The 22,188-nt window shown below is 42.4% G+C and overlaps 1 protein-coding gene across 1 annotated transcript in view; it reads right to left on the bottom strand.

Moving 5' to 3' along the window:
• The window catches only part of IL15 (interleukin 15), a gene marked incomplete at its 5' end in the record, with an annotated part of 82,565 nt that extends 67,851 nt beyond the window's left edge, over nucleotides 1-14,714 (bottom strand). The window contains one exon of the mRNA XM_079534647.1: nucleotides 14,654-14,714. Within this exon, the coding sequence (XP_079390773.1) occupies nucleotides 14,654-14,714 (61 nt within the window). The remainder of the gene's footprint in view (nucleotides 1-14,653) is intronic.
• Between the last annotated feature and the right edge of the window lie 7,474 nt (nucleotides 14,715-22,188).

Genomic DNA, 22,188 nt, shown 5'->3' with positions numbered 1-22,188 from the left:
TGTTAAGGGGAGGATAAAGGAAAGTGAACACGCACGTATATAACTTACTGTTCTGTAAGTGCTAATTCAATTTGTTTCTTATTTCATTCATTATATTAAGTCAGATCTACGTTCCTAGAGTTCTTGTAGTTCATATAAAATCCTGAATTACCCATAGCCAAATCCATGCTCAGGATACCCGCGATCACAGTCCTTGTGAAAACTTGCTTCATTTTATACCAAGACACTGTCTTTGTACTGAGTTCCCTTGGAAGAAATATCTAGGCGAACAAAAATTTACTGATCTCACTGTCTCAATTTTTTTTTCTTTTTCAGCTTCTCAGAAATAATTTTATCAGGGGAGAATAATTTCAGTAAACCTGCTATTCAAAGTTGCTGAAGATTTTGCTTTGCTTCATGAGAACATCATAAAGCATGTGCAAGACAACCAGAGGATCAGGCCCAGCCAGCATGGATTCATGAAAAGTAGGTAGTCAGCAGTCCCAGAGAGGTAATTAGCCCTTCTGTACTCAGAACTGGAGAGGCCTCATATCAAGTACTGTGTTCAGTTTTGGGCCCCTCACTACAAGAGAGACACTGAGGTGCTGGAGCATGTCCAGAGAAGGGCAGTAATGTTGATGAAGGGTCTGGAGCACAAGTCTTATGAACAACCACCAGATTCAGAAAAGAGAGCTCAGGGAAGACTTTATCACTCTCTACAAACACCTGAAAGGAGGTTGTGGTGAGATGGAGATTGGAGGTGACAGTGATAGCATGAGATGTAATGGTCTCAAGATACACCAGGGGAGATTAAGGTTGGATTTTAGGAAAGTATTCTTCTCAAAAGGAGTGATGAGCTGTTGGAACAGGCTGCCCAGGGAGGTGGTGGAGTCATTGTCCCTTTAGGTATTCGAGAAACATGGAGATGTGGCTTTGAGGGACACGGTTAGTAGGCAGTATTGGTGGTGGTGGTGATGCGCTGATGGTTAGAATCGATGATGTTAGAGGTCTCTTCCAACTTTACTGATTCTATGATTGTATGATTCAATTGGGTAAAAAATATCATTTTTTATCTTCATTGGATGGATTTGGATTTGTAGAGATTACATAGAAAAAATCTGAACATAATTTCTCCATAAGTGCACTATAAGCTAATAGCTACTGATATTCACATTCTGCATTCTGCAGGAGAGAAGATTTCCCATTTGCCATTATTTCTGCAGCACTCCTGCCAATAGAACAAGTGCAGCTCTTTTCCCTCTACAGCAGCTGTAGTGTATGCAGCAAAAGCAGCGCTGTAACATAAACATATCAAAAACCACACTTCAATTTAATTACCTATTCTATACTGATTCTGTAAGAGAGGGAGAAAGAATTCACTGTTGCTTTGCTTAAATATATCAGATTGGAGCAGTAATCTTGAAAGTTCCTTTACCTTGGATTTAAAGTATGCAGGAAAGACCTGTATCGTCCCTAAATCAGCAGTCCACTGGCAAAAAGAGACTGGTACCACAGGAGAGATTCAGTGCTGTAATAAAAATGTCTCAAGCTATTAGATTTTTCTGCTATAAAAATAGTATGTCTTAGAATTGTGCTGTTATCTTAACTTTAGCCTCATATACGACAGATATATAGAACTTAACTGGGAGAGGAGGAAGAAGTTTAGAATGTATTCTGTTTTGGGAAAGTGGGAGAAAAAAAGCACTGTCCTTTTGAAGGTCCCATAATTTATTTGCAGTGCTTTTATATTTTGCAAATGTACTTGACCATTTTTAACCCCTTAGAAAAAGGAAGAAAGGAAGAAAGAAAGGAAGGAAGAAAGGAAGGATGAAAGGAAGAAAGGAAGAAAGAATCTGGTGTTCTTACTTTATTGAAGAAATATATTCCTGTAGGAGCTGGATAAGGGCTTAAAATCTCTACTTACACTTAAAATTCTCCCAGTTTTCTGTGTGGGCTTCATAACTGCCTGTATTTTCTCAGAGCAACCTATTCTAAACTGGTTTCCATTTCAAAAGAACTACCATATGAAAGCACCATTCCTTCTTTTCTAAATATTTCTTGGAAATCACATTCCTAAATTACATAGGCAAACTTCCACAAGAAGTTAAATCCTGTCAGAAATCGAAGTCATGGAAATGGCACCTCTGGTAAGTAGCATCTGGGCATGTTACTCAGTAATACAAAGGCAGTCGTACAGTCACAAGTCCTTAGGAAGTGCAGTTGACAAGAATGTCAGAAGTAAAGAACAGAGAAGCCATTTCATGAACATCTTTTCAGCTACAACCTGCAGTACAAAATTCTCTTCTTGCATATCTTCTTTTCAAAGTCTATTTTATATAGTGTATACATATATATTTATTTGTAAGGTATTGAGCTAGGCAGTAATTGGTACAAGATAGCTTGGCACTAATGAATAGTGTCTAAACAGTGAACGAAGTTCTCTTTTGTTTTTGTTTTTTAATTAAAAGAGAGGTGATCTTTTGTACAGAAGAATAGAAACCACCCAAGTTCGACAAATGTTCACAAATCCATGGGACCCGATGGGATTCATCCACGGGTGCTGAGGGAGCTGGCAGAGGTGGTTGCTGAACCGCTTTCTGTCATCTTTGAGAAGTCTTGGAGGACGGGGGAGGTGCCTGAAGACTGGAAGATAGCCAACGTCACCCCGGTCTTCAAAAAAGGCAAGAAGGAAGACCCAGGCAATTATAGGCCAGTCAGCCTCACCTCTGTCCCTGGAAAGGTGATGGAACAGCTGGTGCTGGATGTCATCTCCAGACAACTGGAAGAAGAGGAGGTTATCAGGAATAGTCAGCACGGGTTCACAAGGGGGAGGTCGTGCTTGACCAACCTGGTAGCCTTCTATGATGTTGTCTCTGGCTGGGCGGACAGGGGGAGAGCAGTGGATGTAGTCTACCTTGATTTCAGCAAGGCATTTGATACTGTCCCCCACAACATCCTTATAACAAAGCTGAGGAAGTGTGGGATAGATGAGTGGACAGTGAGGTGGGTTGAGAACTGGCTGACTGGCAGAGCACAGAGGGTCGTTGTTGGTGGTGCAGAGTCCGGTTGGAGGCCTGTAACCAGCGGTGTTCCTCAGGGGTCTGTGCTGGGTCCGGTCTTGTTCAACATCTTCATCAGTGACCTTGATGAGGGGATAATGGCCACCCTCAGCAAGTTTGCTGATGATACGAAGTTGGGAGGATTGGCTGACACGCCTGAAGGCTGTGTTGCCATTCAGCGAGACCTGGATAGGCTGGAGAGCTGGGCAGAAAAAAAACCGGATGAGGTTTAACAAAAGCAAGTGTAGAGTCTTGCATCTGGGGAGGAATAATTGCATGCACCGGTACAGGTTGGGGGATGACCTGCTGGGGGGGAGCTCTGCAGAGAGGGACCTGGGTGACCTGGTGGACGACAGGTTGGCCATGAGCCAGCAGTGTGCCCTTGTGACCAAAAAGGCCAATGGCTTACTGGGGTGCATTAAAAAGAGCGTGTCCAGCAGGTCGAGGGAGGTGATCCTTCCCCTCTACTCTGCCCTGGTGAGGCCTCATCTGCAGTACTGCGTCCAGTTCTGGGCTCCCCAGGACAAAAAAGACAAGGATCTCTTGGAAAGAGTCCAGCGGAGGGCCACGAAGATGGTGAAGGGCCTGGAGCATCTCTCCTATGAGGAAAGGCTGAGTGAACTGGGTCTGTTCAGCCTTGAGAAGAGAAGACTGAGAGGGGACCTGATCCAAGTCTATAAATATCTAAGGTGTGGGGGGCAGAATGGCAAGGCCGGACTGTTTTCAGTGGTGAGTGGAGACAGGACAAGGGGAAACAGCCAGAAACTGCAGCATAGGATGTTCCGCACAAATGTGCGCAAGAACTTCTTGACAGTGAGGTGATGGAGCACTGGAACAGGCTGCCCAGGGAGGTGGTGGAGTCTCCTTCTCTGGAGATGTTCAAGACCTGCCTGCATGCCTACCTGTGTGACCTGCTGTAGGGAACCTGCTTTGGCAGGGGGGTTGGACTCGATGATCTCTGGAGGTCCCTTCCAACCCCTACAATTCTGTGATTCTGTGATTCTGTGACTCCTGGACTGCCTTGCAGAGGGATCCTTTTCTCTCTGCTGAGAGACCTGATTTTGACATCGAAGTTGGAATATGCCAGGACAAACATCTCAATAAATAGACACTTACGTGAGTGTGTTGAAACTAATTCTGAAAATAATCTCTCCTGATGCAGGCATTTCTTTCTGTAAAGCTTATTTCACACTTCACAGGTCACTTCACCTGAAACCACCATTTTCACACCTTCTTTGTATGGTTGTTACTCACAGACAACAGTTACAGGACCAGGCTATAGGTGAACTGCCAAACTGGGGCATGATCTCACTCTCACAGAGCTGAGTACACATCCGGTCACATTCATACTCATGTCAGATTAAAGGATGTGGGTTTATAGTTCAGTTTCTGATGCAGAGATTTTGGCAAGCTTATTATTTGGGAATTTGTTTGCTAATATTTTTAGTCTGAATTAACTTGACCTATGTTCATATCTTCTCAAAGGAAATAGTAAATATTGGTTTTTTGTTAAATGCAGAATTATTAGACTGCTTTTATTTTCCTATGCTATTTCTTTTCTTATCATACCAGAATTTTCTGTTTGAAAGAACCTCCACTTTTCTGCCACCAAACTGTCTTGGAGCTCATTACCTCCGATGAGGTGAGCAATGGTGTGGAATAAACGGACCTCCTGTGAGTGGGAAATCTTTCCATTCCTTTCCTTTCAGTTTGACCTTTAATAAACACATTTCTCTTTGCTACATGAATGGCATTTCATCCCCTGGATGCAGCATATTGCCTTATCCTGGAGAAAGTAGTGACTTCCATAGCATAGTTTTTAATACTGTATTCACCTGTCCAAATCCTTGTCAGATGTCAATACAAATCTGATTTTTTTTGCCAATGTGAATGAATTTCCATAATAGAATTTCACTAGAAATGCTTTTTTAATGAAGGAGTGTCACTTTGCTTATGAGTGAGGGCAGCATTTAATCATATAAGCAGTCTAATTCAGAGCTTTCTGATGTAACTCACCACATAAATATAGCTTTTGGGAAGCTTCACAGAGACTCAGCATTTAATGTGTACTGAAATCAACACAGACAAGGCTTCTATTGTAAGTTTTCTCCTTACTTTCCTTAGGAAAAAAAAAAATCCACTACCTAAAAAAAGTAAATAGAAATCAAAACAAATAAAAATGTTGCCTGTCAAAGTGAAGTGTAACAGTTACAGCACGACATGAGTTTGATTTAGTGGTATTCAGTTTCCACTGCGGGTAACTGGCACTTTCCTACAGCAATCCTCCTCTTTTTTTTTTATTTTGTTTTTACATAATTTGGATGCTTTTGAATATTGGCACCCTATAGACCATAAAGCGTGAGAAATACTGCATGGGAACCAACAGCGCACACTGCCTCACACCATCCTCATAACATTGCCCAGCTGGCTTTGTCAGAAAGAAAAACAGCAGGGAAGTATTCCTCAGCCTGCTAGAGGCCCTTCTCCAGGGACTTCTGGTTCTTTTTCCCTGTTCAGTTCATGAGGTTATAATTTAATATTAGTAAAAACAGTTTTACTGCAGGGTCTCCTGAGTCCTAGGCAGAAAAGTTGTTTCCCTTTCTTGACTTCTCACTCTGGCACTTTCTTTTCCAGTGAAAAAACTTGCCTGTCGGGGATAGCACATGAGAACATGTGGGCTGAAGTCTCCCTGTGGCAGAGAGGGCAAAATTAAATCAAGGTCTCCTTGATCCCAAGAACATCAGCTCACTTGGCATTGATGAGAACACCACACCGTGATTCTCCACCCCCAGTCAAAAAGGACTTGTTCTTGCACAGCTTTTGAAATGAAGAGTTTGGCACCTTTGCATTCTGGGCAATGGATGGAGGTAATTCCATGAAAATCCCTGTGGAAAATCCCACCTCTCCGTGCCAGCTTTACCTTCTGATGCTTGCAGACACTTCCCTGGGGAGAACAGGGCTACCTAATTCTGATCAGGTTGCCTTCCCATGCACTCTAGCAGCAGCTAGAGTGCACAGAAAAAAGTTGTCTGTATCCTTCTAGGCTGAGCTTCAAATATTGCTGAAGAGAATACAGAGCCAGTGAAGAGTCAGCCCATATCAGGTGGAAGCGTAAAATATACAGAGCCAAATGTTTCAAGGAGAGTCTGTATCTCCTTCATCAGTGCTTGCCAGGCACAGCCCACATAGTCCCTGCGTCATCAAGCTGTAGAAGCAGGTCTCGCATCCGCATGTTCTGCAGAGCAGGTAAGATGCTCTGCATAGAGCCCTGCTGGGGAGATCTCATCTGAGCTAGGAAGAGCAAAATCCATTGCCAGTAGTTGCATGCTATTTTCTTTTTTCCCTTTGCCCTTTTGTCCTCTTAGTTTCACTGAACATCATGCAGCTGAGAATTTACAAGGCTGGCAGGGTCTAGATTTCATCTACTCTGATATCACTATTAGACTGTGATGATAAATGAGTTGGTTTTCCTTGGGGAAGTTAAGTTTTGCAGCCAGCCTTTGCTACCATTTCTTCTCCCATACTGCATGCCAGGCCAATTGCCTCCTTGTGCATGTCCTCAGGCTTCTTGGAAATATCTGGAGAAAAAGCTTGCACTCCTCTAGTTTCAATGCAGATGGGAGAATAGTCAAGAATACAATAAAGGACAAAGCTGTGAAAGTTCTACCTCAATTGAACATCACCACCTCTGAGTTAGTTAATCAGGAGCCGTTTGGGTGGTGTTTACTTTTGTACAGTTTTAATTTTTTTTTTTAATAAAACTTAAATTAGCATAGGATTTGTACCTTAAATAATCATTAAGATTTCTTTGCATGGTTTCCAGCAGAACTGCATGTATTTTGTATTTTTTTTTTTCTAGGTAGCAAGACAAAGCATAAGGTCAGTGAGACTATTTTGTTGTCATTTCTATAATAGTGTTTACAAAGGCAAAAAGGCCATGGGGCATTTTTTGGGTTGATTCATGTACGGTTTTTCCTGCATTTAAATGATTCCAGCTTGCATATATCCTTACTGCTTGCAAAACAAATCTCAGTTGACATCCAAAATACTATTGGCATGGGGCATAGTTCTTATTCCAGTGCTCTTGGCTCAAACAGCATTTTTCCACTACCAGGGGATTTAAATGTTACATATTTCCTTTATTACTCTGGACCTTCCAAAAATGACATGGGAAGAAAACAAATAACAAATACATTATCTTTTGGATGTCAAAAACGTTTCCTTAAAATTTGAACCAAAGCCTGCTTTTCAGTGAGCAGCGGTGCAGAGACCAGCAGAAAAGCAGAATGCAGAAGAATTTCAATGAGTCTCATGCTGCCCAAACTCTGTCTTTTGCTGTTTTTCTCCAGACTTCGTGCCACTGTGTATTTTGGAATTGCCATTTCTAGATCATTAAAATATAAAGGAAAACAGGTAATGCAGTTCATGCAGGGAGATTTGTGAAATAATGAGTCAGGATGGACTGCAAGAATCTTTTAAATAAAGAAAGCACAGACATGTAAGCATCTGTCGTCTACACAAGCAAGTGATGGGTAACGCAGAAAGTACTTGCCACATCACTGACCTGTTTGGGCTGCTGCAAAGCTTCAAGACTCACTGATTGAAATGTCTGAGCTGGCACTTCCAAACGTTCTGCTCCTCATTTCCTCTCCATTTCTGATTTTCGTGGCTACAGAGATGAGAAAAATACATTGCTGCGTCTAGATGCAGTTAATGCAGGAACTCAAAGCACCCTATGAACTCCAATTCTCAATGTTTCTTCAAACTAGACTTAATTTTGAAGGCTGAAGATTTACTTTCTGAGATAGACTCTACAAGCTTAAAAAAAAGAGAAGTGCAATAATAACCTTAAAAGACTGTAGAAGAGAGGAAAGTTCAGGTGAAGCAGCATTACTACAAAAGACAGTTCTCTCACAGAAATTCTTGTACAATTTTAGGAAACTGCTGACTTGAAGAGCTGACAAGGTGTTTAGACAATTCCTACCTACTATGTTCCTTCTGTCAGGACAAACTCTGCCACCTGTTATTTTTTAGTAGTGATAATACTGAACAGTATAAAGGAGGAATCGGCATAATTCACAACTATGTGAGCTTAAAAACAAAAATCCAACTGCCAGTAACGTGTACGTATAACATGGACTTGAAGGCATGTTTTTGTATACAAAGTTTCCCAGTTTCTAAAGATGTGTTCCAAAACAGCTGTAACTGAAATTCTGTGTGATTGTTAGGCAGTAAAACTGAGGTAAAGGCAGGTAGTGGTATAAGTACAAAAGATATTAAAACACACTGCTAAACTGGACAGTGGTAAAACAGCAGAATTCGGAGGAAGGCTGAGGACGAAATGCTCAACTCAATAACCAAAAAAAAGAGAAAAAGCTTTACTTGCAATCCTGCCAAAGCTGTCTATTATCTAGCAAAATATTTTTAGAGGTTTTTTTGTAGTGCTTTCATCAGTCGCTTTAAATTGACGATCAGTGAGCCTTGCATCAATATAAAAGAAGTTAGATACAATAATCATTAAATTTAGAGTTTTAAATAATGTAATCCTGAGCTGTAGTGGCTTTTTAAAAGAAAATCAAAGTGAGCTTGAAAGATCATGAGATAAAAGTGTAAGAGAAAATAATCTTGTAAGGAAAACAAAGCAATGATTGACCTCTGACATATATTTGGTATTCAGAAAGATATGGATCGACTTAATATACTGAACACTTAAAAAGGATAAAAACTGTCAGACTTCAGAGTTAAGCCCGATTTCTAATGAATGGAAAGAAAGAGATATTTTCTAGTATAAACCTGACATTTCTTTGTTGCCAATAAGGTAATTTCTTGAATTTTTCTCCAGCACTAGCTTCTGTCAGGAGCAGATTGCTGGAGCTGATGCTGGCTGGTAATTCAAGTTGCACTTCTGCTGTGCAACTGCAAGGCGAAGCAGACATTGTGAAGAAACCAAAAAGATGGGTAAAGGACACAGAAATATTTCCCTCTGCGAAGCTGCTTACAGCAAGTGAGTGCCTTTGAGGAATCCTTTGTATCCCTCCCACCCTGCTAAGGTGCCTTACTTCAGTCACCAGAAAGAAGACATCCCAGGTGGCCCATTAGCAAAAAATAAAAAAGGAATTGCACAAGCGTACACAGAAGAAAATAGAATCCCACTGGCCCTTTTTTGTGCTTTGCTCAAGATTCACATCAAAGGGAGTTTTGCTGTAAAAACTTATTTCTTGTTTCTATGGAACCTTCTTTGTGAGAATGCTAATGTTCTTTCTGTAGCAAGGAAACCTTTTTTTTAAAGCTTTGGCCAATGATCCGATGTTTTCAACTCTACTCCATTAAGGTTAGTTCTTCTGAAATCCAAAGTGCACAAACAAGATAGATTGCAGAAGGCTCTCTAAGAGCGGGCTCATTTCACTGGAGTCACAAGCAATATTTTTTATCCATATATCTAGCAGCAAAATGCTCTGATGTGGTAATTTTTACAGCCTTTACTTTCTCTTCTCCTTCTTTTGTATTCACTTCAATTTATTTAAAACAAGTGATGTGCAGCCATGTATTTTGTCCTGAAGTGCCAAAAAGCACACGTACTGCACCCATCAGAGAACTGATGCTGGCTTAGGATGCACACAGGCAGGTCTGTTGGATCAGGAACAACAGCTGAGAAGAGAACTGGTCTACAAAGGAGCGATCAGACTGCTCTTGGCAGGTGAATTGCTGGATGAGGTTTGCTATTACCACCTTTTTTATTGCATTCCTGCCTTATAGAAGGTGCCCACAGCTGTCATGGACCCCCTTGTAGACAGCTGAATAAGCACAGTTTCCAGTTTTTAATGTGATTCCTTTCATAGCTTTCGATTTTCCTGTCACCTCAGAATTAATATTTTGGTAATACTTCCACATGCTGTCTTCCAGGGGATCATACCCATTTATTTTTTCAAAAGCTGCTGAAACAAACTGAAATTCTAACAGATCTTTGTTTCCTTGCTACCTAGGCTATTCTTAAAAGCTTTAAGCTGTAACACGTTACATTAAAAACAAAATCAATGTTCACACGTGCAATTTTAAACCAAAAACATTGTGTTGAAGTTGCAAGTTTTGACATTCATCCTGCTCAGAGCAGCAGGATTACAGGAGAATTGGTCCTATGGTCTGTGTAAGCATCATCATCAGAAGGCAGCTCTTCCCAGTTCAGTCACAGTTACGGTGCAGAAAATTCCATCTCGAGCAAGAAAGAGAATATTGAAGGAAATATTTAAACTTTATAATTCTTCATATAGCACAGAAGCAACCCAGAATGCACATCTGAGACAGCGTAATCTGGGACTTAGCTGAGAGACAATAGCAGTAAATATTCTTTAATTCAAAAAAACGAGTACTGAAACCACACAAAAGGCACTAAGAAAGTGCTACAGAAGATAAAGTGAACAAACTGCTGGCCATGTAATTATTCTCCCAGCAGGCTCATCAAACAATTCCCAGCATGCCCTCCTACCTCTTCTGTGGATGTTTTGACTAAATCTAACAAAATAATAGCTGCAGTCACCTCCTTACACAGTCACTTGCGAAACAAATTGGATGCAGTGTCAAGTCCTTGAAGGAACTGATGATTCTCATCAGCAGTATTTGACTGTCAGATGCAGCCACATGGCAGAGATGCAATCCTTTTGCAGGCAATTGGAAAAAAACATCTTTTTTTTCTTTTCCTAGACTGAGAAAACCTCAGGGAGGAAAAGTGCTGAAATGTGCATATTTTGTATGTGGGGTTTTTTTGTTTGTTTGTTTTTTTTTAAGAGGAAAGGGATTTTGGGGGATTTTTTTCAGGGAAAGGTACTTATGCTTTTGGAAACTTCTCAAGCAAATCACTCAGTTCACTCCTCATCAGTGCAGATATTATCTTTGCTCTCATCAGGAAGAAGAAAGATGAGCAACCCTGACTTCAGGAGATGTTTCAAGACACTCGTTACATCTTCTAATCCTTGTCATAAGGACTTCAGTACTTCCTCCCAAAACTGAACTAGAACTCAAAGCTTAATTAGGTCTTTACATGAAAATGATTGTCAATTTTACTGTGTCCTGGTTAGATCAGAACTGCTAATGCAAATATTTCTTTCTTTCTCTCTGTTACCAACTACCTGTAACCTGAAGCAAGAGCTTCACAGTTAGGTCTCTTATAACCATTGGCTTCACAGCTCAGTTTTGATAACTATAGACATATTTTAGGTCTGAATAGCATTTAACAGTGGTAGCAATTTTAGCAACTTGTAGATTTTAACTGTAGAAAAACTGTAGAATAATAGTATGATAAATTTGCAAGGTGAAGTGTGATTTCTCTGTGCACATTATACACCCTATCAACCATAAGCATAAAGCAGTCTTTCTACTCCTTTAGGTTACAAGAAGTTGAGAAGGAAAATGCAGTTCCCCTCCCTGATGTTCAGCAATCTGGTAGTCTCCACTGATAATTAGGAGCATGAATTCATCAAGGTCTTGTTTTCTGGATTTAAATCAGGAACACCATTGAAATCTGCTTTTGCTGTGTCAGACATGACTTATCCCTTCGGAGGAAAGGACAGGACACCATCTGGAATATCCAAGTAGGATCATGCTGGTCATGATGGAAAATTGGTCTAATGTCACAACAAAGCTGCAAAGCTACTCAAGACATCCATGAGACCTTGGGCTGGAACTGATAGGAATTCCCATTTTGTCAGTCCTGGAATATTCCAAACCTGTCCACCATGGGAGAGTTCTGCTTGTGTTGGATAGCTACCAAATGCATTTGTCTCTCTCCTACAGACAACGAGCTGAAGCAGTAGCTGGCATAAGTCAGGATGGTGCTGCTGAATCAGTTAGTGCTGAGGGAAAATGACATGATTCCCACTGTGGGTGCTATATATGTCTTGTCATACTTCTGTGAAGGAGAAAAGTTATGAATCTCCCGGTGTTTCTGATCACTTCACAAATGCATGTCCTTTAAGGTGAAGAGGGACCATTAACCTCTGACCATGCCTCAACTGGGTCACAGTCTCATGAAGTTACCAGTGCAGTGAGGCATACAACTTGCAAGTTAGGAATAAGACAAAATAAGTCAGCTAGAATGAAAGCCCTGGGGTGTTACTGCTGCTGCACACATGGAGGGCAGAGGAATTTGCTCAGAGCCTGCCCAGCCAGCACTGGCCATGTGCTTCTTCCTCTTCCGTCCCAGGCAAAGGTCCTGGCCATCCTCTTTAAAGTATCCTTAAGTATGATAGGAGTAGTGCTGCCAGGAATATTTGCTTGTGAAGAGGTTATAGAGTGTAAAATATTATCTTAATGAGTTCTTTCAGTCACCAAATCCTAGTAAAGCAGAATCTTTCAGTCACCAAATACTAGTAAAGCAGAATCTTTCAATTTTTTTTTCCCCCTTGATTCTACATGGTTTACAAGTTTAGGATAGCTGAAGAATCAAGTTGCCTTTAGAGAAACCTCTTTCCGCCACTGACAATTCAAAATGTTGGACTTATTCAAAACGACGTTTGCATGTCTAAGTAGATAGATCAGTTTCAGTGTGTGAGTTACAAAGTCTGCTCTCATCTGTCACTGAGTTTATGGAAGTGTATCTTTTCGGAACAAGCTTCTCTTTTCTTTTTTTCTTTAAGTTCTTACAAACTTCACTAATTCCCGTTAAAAATCAAAACTGTGCTGACACACAGCTTTTTGTAGTCTTTTGAGTGGTTTGTTGCATAATGGCCAATCTGTTCCAGATTCCACTTCAAGACTATGTTAACAACAGGGTCATCCAGAATGTTCCCCTTTATGCTATTTCAAGAATTGCAAGTATTCTTTGTGTTCTATCATGCAAATGTAAATATGACCTCTTGGCCTTTGTGAAGCTAAACTCTAAATGAGACAATTGGCAATTTCCTGCATCTTACAGTAAGATTTCTTGTCTTCTTCAGTCCATAAGATTTCTCTCCTTCACCTCGTCTATTTCTCCACATTTTCCTGCACATTTGCTATGTAAGGGCTGCTTTTGTTTGCCTCTTGTTCTTGACCTAATGGAGCCAGTCTCAAGACTGAGTCAACCTGATTGCCTGGCTGCTGTGCTTCCCAGGCCTCCTGCCTGCAGGATCACAATGCTGAAGGACTTCCTGCATGTCTGGAGCTGAGACAGCACAATTGCACCAATCCCAGGACTTTTTGCTGTTTGTACAACTCCACTGAAATCAGTGGAGCTGGCAGATCCTCTTCCTGCTGAGCCTCTAGAAACTTGTGTCCATGGATACTGACATCTGGGGATCATGTGGGATAGTTTCTTGTGCCAGGATGGCCAAGGATGCAGCTTACAGCAGTGATGAAGGGCACAGAAGGACAAGTCCTCAGCATGCTCCTCGCCCTCACAGGCACCCAGACACTCTTCTCTCTGCCCTCTGCAGCTGAAGGCTTCCAGCCTTAGTGTCATTCCCTCAGGTCCCAAAAGCAATGACCCACTGTTTTAGCTGAACGTTTCTAGTTTAAGAAGTGGCCTGAAAAAAAAGAGAACATTCCTTTTCTTTGGGGTATTTATTTCCCCGTGCCTAACTCATTACAGTCTGGTCTGTTTAAACATCAAAAGTGCTTGTGTAAATATATACAACGAGGCTAAGTGATTAGAATAATCTAATGCAAATTTCAAAGTCTACGAGCAGATCTGAGAAATCAGCACTGTCAAAACTTTTATTTCCACAGCATGAACAGAAATAATATAACTAAGGAACAGGTTGTACTTCAAAGAACAAAGATGTTGAAATTGTAGTAAGACAGACAATTGCTTGGAGGTAGGGACCGGAGCGCGGGACATGGGGAAAGAACTCTTCTCCTCTGTAGCAGATGCATTTTATTTGCTCATAAATGCCTGAGAAAGTAATGACGTACCTGAGAGAGGTGAGGCTCTCTTTTCCATTAACTTTTGCTTTGGAAGGTTTTCAGAAATCCTTGATTGCCCTCCGAGACTGACTGGCTTCCCCGCAGCCCCACCCTGCAGGCAGCCCAGTCCTGCGGAAGGCACCTGCTGTCATCTCCGAACAGACGAGGAAGGGAGACATCTTAAGGCATCTCCGGGAAGTTCACTCTTCTCCTTCTGCACACGCCGATCTCGGATTTCGGTTTGACAGAGACAAGTATCCCCGTTGTGCAAAAGGAGACCTAGCATAGAAGAATACTATTTCTGAGAAGCACTGCACACATTCCCTGCAGTCGCATCAGAAAGGACAGCCGTGTCTAAGCTCCAGCAGCCACATGCTGCAGTTTGCTGCTAGCCCCCTAGCTGCCATTCTTGAAGAGTTTTTGATCTGCATTTGCATCCTTTCCCCTCACACCATGAGGTCACTGCTAAAAGACAAGGTGCAGATGGAAGCTGAGGCATTGCCTCTCCTATCACGGCAGTGGATGTGCAGGAGCATCAGTAATACACACAGTTAGCATTCAGACATTCAGGAGGCTGCACAGCATTCCCCACTAGCAGCAAGGAGGAAGGTGAAAAAAGTCTCCTCCACTCCAGAGCTGCCCATGGAAGTGGCTGCCTTCCCATCGGAGAGCACAGTGTAAAGCAGACATTGCATCTGGTCCCTTGAGCTGGAGTTGAGACATCCACCTCCTTCCCCCACCTTGTCTGAGATCAATGGTAGCTCCGAGGCCCAAAGTGCTCCTTTCTTTCTTTGCTATCATCGCCACCCAAAGTGCAGCGGGTCAGGGAGCTGCTGGAGACGTGACACATCAAGGTTGGAAATGGGGCTTTTTCTACTTCTTGAGACAGGCATTTTCATGAGAAAAATAATTTTAAAAAAGGTACATTTTCAAATCAATATTAGGTGAACAGTTCAAAAATAAAAGCCTTTCCCTTAGAGATGCAAATCATCTGGATTGCTCTAACATCTTCAGGGCTCTGATGACCTTAAAGCACTGTCTTTATGCCATCTGTAAGGCAACCATAGCTTGAACTGTGAAGGACTATTTCACTTCAAGTGACCTGTCTGGAAGCAATAAAAATTCAAAGACCAAATGGAAAGAAATACTTGCTTAAACACTCACAACTTTATTTTTACTTGCATCACACAAGCATTGACCAGCTCTGTATAACCTTTCTACTCCCTAGAAATTGCAGTGTTCCGCTGTAGAAAATGCAAAGAGTATAAGGTCAATGTCAAGTCATAAAACAGCTACAAGTACAATTCAAGCATTTGCAATTATGGGAAAAACAAGAAAAAAAAGGTACTTTATGCTCCATCTGGAATTCTACTCCCTCTGTAAACAGTGTTAATAAAATACAGATGCAATTCAGGCCAATGGCATTCAAAAGTCATTAACATGAGAAGCTGCTCAGTGGCCTGTTGAATCACATTTTGTTGGTCTTAGACCAGTGCCCATTAGACAGACATCTACATTACAGCTAGTGCCAGAACCAAGTGCTGCAATGCATTCTCTCTCTGAATTCCCCTTTTGGAAGTAAAGCTAATCACTTTTGGACACCACAGAGTCCCTCCTCCCCAGCACTGCTGGTGTCCATGCCATACATGAGCACTACATCCATCTGCAAGGCTGCTGGTTCAGGAGTGAAATATAAACATGTACAGAGAGCCATGACTGACCTTCGTGCAGCAAGTAAGAACTGTCAAACTGCTCTGCATTGTGAGGGCTGGTGGCTCTATACCACGTGCCCATACAGAATCAGTTCTACATGCTAAATGCAGTCAAAGACACGAACATGGCAAAAAGCTGCAACCTGTCTGCAAGACAGCTTTCTGGGTGCACGATAACCAACACAGACAGAACAGGCTGCCCAGGGGGGTTTGAAGTCTCCTTCTCTGGAGATATCAAGTCTCGCCTGGACGCCTACCTGTGCGACCTGGTGTAGGGAACCTGCTTTGGCAGGGGGGTTGGTCTCGATGATCTCTAGAGGTCCCTTCCAACCCCTACAATTCTGTGATTCTGTGATTCTATGTTATCACGAACAAAAACTGTGTACATAATTTTTCTTTGCCATTGGATTTTGCCCTTGCAGGAGAAACTTTCATGTGTGCTTCATACCCCTTTTAGTCTTTTATGAAGTCGGTGTTTGTCTGCTGTGGTGTCCAAACCAAAGTATGAGTGGCTTTGCAAGAAGCCTCTAAATAATCAAAGGAAAAATACTTGTAAACACATCTGTTGTCTGCCATGCAACTTCTCCCTAACCTGCCACAGATTTTTCCCCACAGGAGGCTGCTAAATTAGAGCTTAATACTGAGGCAGCATCTCACATACTCCCTCTGGTTCGTCCTCTCAATATAAAGCAGCCTTCACTACCAGCTAGCATGAGTGTTATCCCTCTGGGAGACACCAGTTTCCATCCCACTTTTTGCAGGATTATCCTCTCTGAGAAACACAGCCGTTCGCTACCAGCTGAGCATGCCTTACCCCTCCACTCAGGCAGGCTTTCAAGCCTCGTTGGATCCATATGCTCCAAATGATCCCGCTGATTTTTCTCCTGGTTTCTGCGTGGATATGACTTGTGGTGTCTCATCCATGCAAAGGCTGCCATATGCTCTTCGGTACCAGCAGGAGCAAGACAGGACAGATTATGATCTTCAGAGGACTGCAGCTGCCCCCAAAATTGTGCAGGACCTATATATAAGCTTTGAGTTTTCCTGTTAAGACTTGCTGTTCTTCTCTGACATGCCTCTTTGTACTCAGATTTGTCATGCATCTTACAGGTTGGAAATCATATCCTCAGCCATCAAATCCTCCATTTCTGTCTTGAATAATATGCTTTGTAGCAAAAAAATTCTTGGAGATGTTTCCGTGAATATACAAGTAAATTGGTTTTAAGGCTGTGAAGATATGGAATACATATTCATTCACTGAGATGCTTCAAAAAGAGTACCATGGTTAGCAAACGAAAGTAAAATAGATCTGATTTATGCAGTAATACGGTACAAAGACTGTGCAGGAATAATGCAAACAATAATTTTATATGTGTTTGTGCACATTAAGTCTCTAAGTGATTATACTGTCTCTAACATCTAGGTTATCACAGGGTTCTGTAATGCCTTAAAGGACTGTAGCTGCAAATAGACAAGCATAAGTTCCATTTTGGTAACAGCAAATGCATATTTTTGCTCGCACAACCTTCCTCCTCTGTCAGCTGTATCTGCACTTTCGTCTGCTGTTTGGCTGATAAAATGCCACTGACGTCAGCTATAGCAAAGCTTTGTGCTTGATACCTGTGCTAGCAAGAAGAGGATCAGGGCCACACTAAACAAAAAATGTCAGTCATCGAGGGCTAAGTGCTCAGAGGGAAGGTAAGTGAAGGGGGCTTTGTGTAACCCTTCTGCCACCCTCAAAGATGACATAAGGTTGGACTTAACTAAAGAAGTCTGCAAGTTGCCTTTTTACTTTGTGTGCTCTTGGAGGAAATGCTTTGAAAAGGCTAAAGCCACTGACATTTTGGTGCTACAAGAGGTAGAATGTTAGCTAGTTAGACGGGAAACGCTCCCCTAAGTGTATGATCCATTAAGTTGTTTTGCAACACTGGGAAATGAAGCATGGAGTATTTTACTGAAGTCGGTATCCCATGGGGATGAAAGAAAGATCAGAATCTTTCGCTGCAATAGCCTGAGCTCTGCCAGCATGTAGATATAAATCCAGAATATCTCCAGTTGAGTTGAAAGGATTGCCCTGAGTTTGACCACAGGGTCTGTCCCACCAACATGGATTTCTCCAGCCCTGTGTGTCCAATGCTCTGAACCGCTGGCAGCTCAGATGCCTGTGTGGAGAATTTCAACCAGATACAGGAGCAGCGTAGCAAACTGGGGACTCCTAAAAGGCTGCCTGATCTCATGTGGGGGATACCTTTCTCAGTGCTGGGATTTACTATAGCTTTCTGAACGAGTTTTGGTTTATTCTGATTGCACAGACACTTACACTATGAAGAACATGGAATTTCTATTAAGTGGAGAAAGGGCACTGCATTGGTATTCTGCAAATAGTGTTCCTAACAGTCAGTCATTCCCGCTTTGCTTGCAGCTCCAGCGCAGAAGCATGGTGTTTCAGTCTGTCCTGGCAGAACAGATCAATTACCAGTTTTCAATGGAGTGCATCCTGATGTCACTGCCTTTCTCCTGCAGCTGTTGACTGCCTGTGCTGTGGCTGCTCTTCTGAGCAGAGCAGCTCTCTCTGCCAGGTGTTCAACTGTTCAGCTGGTGCTTCAGCATATTTTCTTCTGCCTTCCCTACAGACTTGAAGGGCAGGAAAAGGGCCTGCCAGGCTTGGCCTGAAATGGATTTGGACTGATGTTTTCAGGGCTACTCAGCTGCAGGTTTTTGTTTCAAATTCAACTCAGAGGATGGAACAACAACAACAGAAAAAAAGAAGAAAAAAAAACCAACCTCTCAGGAGGCTTTCTTTACATAGGATACCTAAAACTTGAATGAAAGCAGAAGCTGAGCATTAAAAAACACCAGATTCAAAAAGCTGCCAGCACTGAACATGGTTGATCAATGATATTTTGTTGGTACAATGAGAGCTTTTACTGAAGCTGTTTCCCCTTGATCTGCTGCCAGGGATGGCACCAGAGGTCTCTGAGGAGCTCAGAATGGAAGGCAAAGGAGTCTGGAGGAGGAATTCCTTTGTGACAGAGACTGCAGAATGAGAAAAATCTCTCAACCGTGTGCTGCAGCTATATTTTTACAGTCAAAAGCTCAGTAAACATAAAAAGCAGGCAGTGGGCTGTTGAAAAGAAAGAAAACTCAAACCTCAAATGCACTTTTCATAGTATTCTGGCTTCAGGTTTCATGAAATGACAAGAGAATTGAAACACATCTGAAGACTGTTAGGTACCTCTCTGCCTTTCCCTCCACACTGGACATAATGGGATTTGAAAAACAAGATGAATTTTTAAGCAGCAGTTGCCCAGAGTATGGACTCTCTCTTCACTGTATATTCAAGAAAAGATATGCTGGATCAGGAGTTTTGCCCTAGTAAGGAGTCTTACCCAAGCATAGCAAGGAGCTTGTTAAGATTAGTGTGCCTCAGCTGGGCACTGACCCAGGTGATCACCACGTTACAGGCACGGTAAGTATGATGCTTGCAAAATCTGATGTGTTCAAAGCACTCCTGGAGGGCAATCGTGTGGCTTGTGCTCTAAGATTGATGTTCCCGGGGTGTGGCATTCTGGTCTCCTCTCCTGCTGGTGCTGAGGCACAGCATATCCTGTCTGGCTTGGGCTCTTCTGGCCAAGGCTTCCTTTCCTGCTGTGAGTAGGTCTAGAAGTCACGGTTGCAGCCTTACAACATCAGGTCAGGTGTTGACAGTGTTGGCCTTACCGTGCACAACACGATCTGTGTGCAGAAGCACTGCACCTTCCATTGGTGACAGATAGAGTGGGTACTCAAATGTGCCAGGCAAATAACACAATTTCTTAGAATCCAGTTGGGTAAGGTTTGGGGCAGAAAGCAGCAACATACACAAGTCAGAACCCTATCAGATCTTGGGCACCTCGGGCCCATGTCGCCCCATACAGATGTACCCAAAGTGTGTCCCACTACCTGGCGTCGTTTCTGCCTATTGCTGGGGCACTTTGGGCTCAGGCAGCTGAGAGCTCATCCAGCGGGTTTAGGTCGTTTTGATCCTGCTTTACAGCTCGTTCAGGTTTGTTTGCACAAGCTAAAACCAGACTTGTGAACTGCACAGTGGATACACTCCACGCCTCTCACTCAGTAAAGCTCTAGGAGTTAGCTCAGCTGCCAGTGTGAGCAGCAGCCACGTTCAGAGAGGGGAGGGCCAGAGCCCAGCCATCGCACACACTTAAATAACCCTGTCCTTCCAGTTCTGCCATACATTTTTATAAGGCGGGTTTTTTTGTTTGTTTGTTTTTTTATTTTTATTCTGGAAATAAACCAGATGGCTTTAATAAACAAGCAGAACCCTTGGGTGCTACATTACTTAGAACAGAGGGAGGCCAGAAAACATCTCTCACTATGAAAACTTTTGCCTTATCTCTAAAGTAACACATTTTCCTGATCTAATAAATATGAAATATATCTGAAAATGATTATATTCTGGGTTTCTGAAATTCACAATGTCTTTAGACTGTTATGCTTCCCCCCTAAACTGCAACATAATTTTAGTTAATGAAGTTCTATTTTGCCTTGCAGTGCAGTCCCATTGAGATCCCTCTCCTTTAAAGGAAACTGATTTGTTATTTTTTGCTGCTGGGGTTGAAGGGGAGGACAAACTGGAGAGGAAGCAAGATTCCTTTTGTGCTTTGCCTTTCTTTCCAGGCACCTAAAATGGAGACAATGAATAAATCTTTCCCATCTGTGTCTGAATGCAGAAGTAGGTTACACTGCCTGAAGCAATTGCAATGACTCACTTCCCACTTTTATAGAACTCTCTGCTTTATTAGTCTTATGCTGATAACTCTATAGCGTGTGGAGTAGCAATGGTAGTAAAGGCAGAAAATTCTGCAGATCTGCTGGATCTTGTCACTCAGGTTTATTTATACCAAAGGCTAGAGTTTGTATGGCTTACAGGCACAGGTGGAAAAACACCTTCACCCTTTTGGCCATGATGGAAAAATTCATGGTGGCTAACAGAACGCAAGAGTGAAATTAAAAATGTCTGTGTCCGTGGTGGGAATAAGAACATAGAGCAGGGATCTCTGGTGCAGTCATATCTCAGGATTAATCTGAACAATTGTGGAAGGCATACAATTCTCACACCTCAACATATACAGCAGACCTGGGAAATCCTCCCCCTGCCACCTCCGCTCAGTCTTCCAAAATGCAAAAAGGCCTTCCTTCAGTCAAGCATTGCATGCATTTGCTTTTCCCTGCAGAGCGTGGTTGCAAAAGCAAACAGCTCAGCTAGGGTACCAGAAGCATCATGGAGATGGCACTGGAGGTCTCTCACTGTTTGTGAAAGCTGAGTTTGGAAAACCTTTTTTAAGATTGGTCACTTAGAAGAGATGTATTTTGTTGTTCGAGCAGTAACTGCTGGAAGACAACACTGTGTCTCAGCACTGTGATTGCACTGTTCCCTTTGTTTAAAGGATAGGTGGATGTTTATCCTTTGCTTATTCCCTACACTAAACAAAAAGGCAATCTGTCCAGAACCTTAAATTAGGGTTTCTTTAGCCCATAACCACTAATACTATTTCTGCAAATATTCAATAATTTTGTATTTCAGGAGCTGAGAAATTCTGTTGTTTGTTACAAGGAAAACAAAGCATGCAAAAGGCTTTCTGTACTGCTCTTTCTATTTAGTTTCACATAGGGTGCCACTAGCTTTGGTCTGCTAGGCTCTGTGCAGGGAGGCATTGCTTGAGGGAGAAGACGGTTTTGCAAGCAGTGGGAGTGTGTGTTCTCTGCCTTGGGCCTTGATTAGACTCAATTCTTCAGGCAGAAATGGCTCCCTGGAAATCAGGCGCTGGTGCTGGGCTGAGACTGCTGAGCTAGGAATTGCCTTCTGCTGCTCCCAGCTGCCAGTGATGTGTAAATAAAAGCAAATTATTCTTGGGCTCTCTGTCACTTCCCATGCTGCAAAATCAACCCACAGGACATCAAAATCTGAAGCACTAAATGATCAGTATCGGTGCCAGAAGGAGCACTGACATGTAAGAACAGGGAAAACAAAGGTGTGATCCCCAGGTGTAGCCTACAGATGACTGAACCCCACAGCTGGCAGCCAACAAACAACCCCAGGAACTCCCACAAGCTTAGCCAAAGTGTCTGAAGACCACACTTACTCAGCCTACAAACTTCATGGCTTCATCCTAGCACAGTCAATGCTTCCTGGGTATCAAGCTTCAATTCAAGGTAATCTAACAGGGAGTAGGTGGCAGCGGGGTTTTTACCAGGAGGTGAAAGGACTGGGATGAGTATAACAGCCCATGGAGTCTCATGCACCAGGGAGCTAGTGGCTGGAATAAGCAGATTCAGGAAAATCTACACAATACCCATCCTTTACATGGTTTATTAAATTTAGTTTGACAGCATTCCATATACCTCAAAATGCCAACACTGTAATTACTGCAGTAAAGAGCACAACAGATCATTTGGCTTTTGTTTTCACTTCAGGATATTTCACCAAAGGAGCTGAGCTTGGCTGGAAAAAGAATTGCACGTCCTGCAGCTTCGCGGGTCAGATCACTGATTGGTACGAATGG

This window comes from Tetrao urogallus (assembly GCF_951394365.1).
Source record: "Tetrao urogallus genome assembly, chromosome: 4".
NCBI classification, from domain to species: domain Eukaryota; kingdom Metazoa; phylum Chordata; class Aves; order Galliformes; family Phasianidae; genus Tetrao; species Tetrao urogallus.
The sequence above is the reverse complement of the archived record's forward strand: the minus strand, read 5'-3'. Positions and strand labels throughout refer to the sequence as shown.